This window comes from Frieseomelitta varia, unplaced genomic scaffold, assembly GCF_011392965.1.
Source record: "Frieseomelitta varia isolate USP_RPSP 00005682 unplaced genomic scaffold, Fvar_1.2 scaffold_179, whole genome shotgun sequence".
Classification (NCBI taxonomy): domain Eukaryota; kingdom Metazoa; phylum Arthropoda; class Insecta; order Hymenoptera; family Apidae; genus Frieseomelitta; species Frieseomelitta varia.
In genome coordinates, this window is record NW_025109516.1 from 195,739 (window position 1) to 199,409 (window position 3,671).

Below are 3,671 nucleotides of genomic sequence, written 5' to 3' on the forward strand. Positions count from 1 at the left end.
TTTTTGAAAATTTTGGTTCGATTTTTTTTAAAAAAAAAAAAAAAAAAAAAAAACAGCAAACCTTATTTCCAGTTAAGTAAAGAGTGGTAGTATTCGCAGGTAAGAAACTTGGCATCTCAGTTAATCCACGATGACTGCAATTCACCGAAGCGAAAGCCATCAGTTGCTTCTGAATGTGCTTTCCTCCGTTACCAAGCACGTATACCAATTCACACTCGCAGACAGTCTTTGTACATTCATCTTTCAACGCCTGAAATAATAAATCTCTTAATATCAAAACGTCTGCATAGATTACTTCTTGCAGAATAAACTACAGTATAAAATTGATTACGTTAATTATTTCTACAACTGGAATCAATGCTCTGCCATCGTACGGAACTGTACAACGTAAATGTTCTTTATCGGCAATTTTGTGGCCTAACGAATCCTTTTCTCCGTTTAGAATCCACTTCGTATTTTCCGTACATTTCAAAGGATTACCTTCACGAATAAATCTTTATATTTATACGTTTACGAGTTAAATCTATAAAAAGAAATTGCTAATTGTTTTTTTTTTTTTCTTTTCTTACCAAAAAGATAAACGTGATGTAACGAGGGGATATTGAAAGTTTCAACATCGATCTCCGAGAGGCTATTGTTTCGAAAATCCAGGGTCTTCAAATTCGAGAGATTGATAAACACATTTTCTGGAAGTTCCTTCAATTTAGTTCCAGTCACTTCCAATTTCTGAAGAAAAATGCAATTCTTACAAATGATAAGAAAATATTCGATCAAACGGAATACGAAAAGAGAGTGGCGGAACCTCGATCGATCGGGATTCGTTTGAAAAAGGCGACGTCAATTTAGTCAAGTTTCCGTTTTTGATCGTTAACTTCTTCAAAGTGGAAAATCCTTGAAGAACGTCCTGGGGATCGAAGGTCGTCATGGGCCAATAGCAAATCACCAACGTTCGCACCTTCTCACCTCTAAATAATTATTCTTAAATGCTTTTCAGCTCGTATATACACAGCTATTTAAATAGTCATTAGTAAGTAACGAAGCAATGGTGATAATCACCCGGTCTTCCATTTATCCTCGAGACCGTGAAAACAAACCAAACGGTGATCGTGTTCCTTGAAATTGCATTCAGCGCTCGTGTTTGAATTTGTTTGACGTAAATCACAATTTTCTTCATTCTTGTTAGCCAACGAAAATGGCGGTTTCATCCAGAAATAGAACGTTGTCCTATTTCAGTCACGCGTTAACAAGTAATTATCATTTTTCGTAAAATAATAAATTAATGAACAATGTGAAAGTTGTGCCATGTCATTAATTCGAGAATTAGCTGTATTAATTTGTCGTCTCTATCGTATTTTGATCGTATGAATTTTGAACATCATATTGAAATATAGTGGCAGAATATTATCTAATCTTTTAGCGGGTTAATTCTTTTGCAAACACGGAAGCACATATGCGCCATAGTTTTACGAAAGTAAATAATAATAACTCTCTCTGTTGCTTAATTTCTATTGTCTTAATTTCTTCTCAAGTTTCTTAGGCAAGTTTTTTAAATAAAGATTAAGGCCGGAGTTTCGAAAACTTGATCTTGAAGAAAAACGGGCAAAAGAAAACTGATTTTCTTCCTGTTTGCAGTGATGTTTGTACTTGTTCAACCATTGGTATAACGTTTACTTCGAATTTTATGCGAACAGCAGTTACTTTATTATAAAAAGAAAAAGAAAAAGATAATTATAATAAAGTTATAATCAGGCTACTTTAAAAATTAAAATTTGACGTAGAAAAACCAAGAGTTGCGTAATAAATTATTTAATGGTATTGAAAATAAAATGACCGTGAAATGATCATAAAAATAAGAAAAGTTTACTTACAAATAAACGTAACTCAATATTTTCCACATTTTCAAATGAATCTTGTCCTTAACAAAAAGAGTAAAATGCCTTGCCTGAATTCAACAAGAACGTTATATTTTGTCAAGAGTTTTCCATCGGTTCGTTAATCGTTTGGATACACAGGAAATGGAAAGACCATGTTCGAATGATGTACAAGTGTCGACTGAGGGCTGGTGATGCTAATGAGAAAATCGAAGCTGATCCTCTTCTGTCGAATGAATAACTAAGATGATACAGGGGTTTAAAAGAGAACATATTCCAAGATCTGAGCGCAGACGCAGACATTCGATTTACACAGTGCGCCAATGCCTGTTACGATAATTAGATGTTTTAGAATGGTGAAAACCGGCGATCTGCAATCACGGGAATATTACGATTATTTATTCGAAAGAAAATATTTGTTGGATTTCATAATACATATTTAATTAAATAAAAAGAAGTTCCTGCAAATTTTGTAGTATCCAATTTCAATTACATATATGTCAATAGTATTAGATCTCTGATAATATGACATCAATTTATATTGAGAAAGTATATTTATGAAGTTTTCCCGAAAATAAAAAAAAAAATAAATGGTTAGGTTCTCATTGATATATAACTTTAAATTTAAATCCCAATGCTTTATTATTGAGACACATTTTATTTGAAATTGCTGATCCTTTGCCAAATTATTCTAATATCTAGAGTAAAATTCTCTTTTCTTTTGTGATCATAAAAAAGATTTAATGATCCGGTATGAGTACTATTTAATATCGAACGTTTTGCTTTTAGACAATGATCTTCAATCAGTACTATCTAAAATCCGGAATCTCTTTTCTACTTATCCCAATGCAAACAACGAAATTTGATAACCAATTCATCACAGTTACAAAAGCGCCACCTAGTGTTGGAAGATCTTTGTTCCTGTTATGTCATCCTGATATAAGAAGTAACTTTTGAGGGAAAATTCAGTTTAACTATAAAATCATGTCTTACAACCTCTGATAGCAGTATACGATCCTAATAGTACAAGTAGGATTTGAGTCGAGTTTCGTAATTATTTTATTTTGAACGATGCATAATTGAAGTGTACAAAAGCAGGAACAACATCAAACAAACGAAATCACTTGATTTCGAGGATCACGTGGAAGCTGGGGTGACAAATGAAACATGTTTCAATAATATTATTAACTGATACAAGACATCACAATATATTGTATGAGATATACTACATTAACCTAAAGACCGCACTTGATCTGTTGCTAAGCGGCATCCACTTAGGATTTGTAATATTCATGTCTTTGGAACTGGTATATCAAGGAGACTGGATGTGCTAACTGCTAGAGGCATTATAGTGACTATGTTGATAATTATTCTCAATCATAGTACTACAAATTTAAAGAACAACTCCGTATATAATTTTGACAGTTTATATAAAATTATTATAAATGTAACAAATATATAAAATAACTAAAATATTTAATAAATAATGATGAATATCAAATAATCAATATCAAATGACGAAAGTTAAATAACGAATGAAGAATTTCTACTATGGTTACAATATATATAAGTATCTGTAAACATTTCCATAGTGATAATTAAATTACTAACAATTTTCAAATATTCTATTGCTTATCGGACATACGCATCTCGACAGAACGATTTGATGAACATAGATGGCGTTGATCTAAATTCTATGAAGGTAGAAGTCGCTAAAGCATTAAAATACTAGCGTCGCGTAGCGGTAAAACGGTGGAACTTATATTGTTGTCCTTGTCGCACACTCTCCTTGTCTACGGC

General features: G+C 32.3%; 1 protein-coding gene across 1 annotated transcript in view; it reads right to left on the minus strand.

Annotated features, from left to right (window-relative positions):
* The window catches only part of LOC122538810 (protein singed wings 2), a 3,752-nt gene extending 1,660 nt beyond the window's left edge, over positions 1 to 2,092 (minus strand). The window contains exons 1-6 of the mRNA XM_043673203.1: positions 1,869 to 2,092; positions 1,057 to 1,224; positions 803 to 965; positions 570 to 726; positions 332 to 480; positions 62 to 250 (exon numbers count right to left, since the gene is read on the minus strand). Coding sequence (XP_043529138.1) covers positions 62 to 250; positions 332 to 480; positions 570 to 726; positions 803 to 965; positions 1,057 to 1,224; positions 1,869 to 1,897 — 855 coding nt within the window. The 5' untranslated portion in view covers positions 1,898 to 2,092. The remainder of the gene's footprint in view (positions 1 to 61; positions 251 to 331; positions 481 to 569; positions 727 to 802; positions 966 to 1,056; positions 1,225 to 1,868) is intronic.
* Positions 2,093 to 3,671: the final 1,579 nt, after the last annotated feature.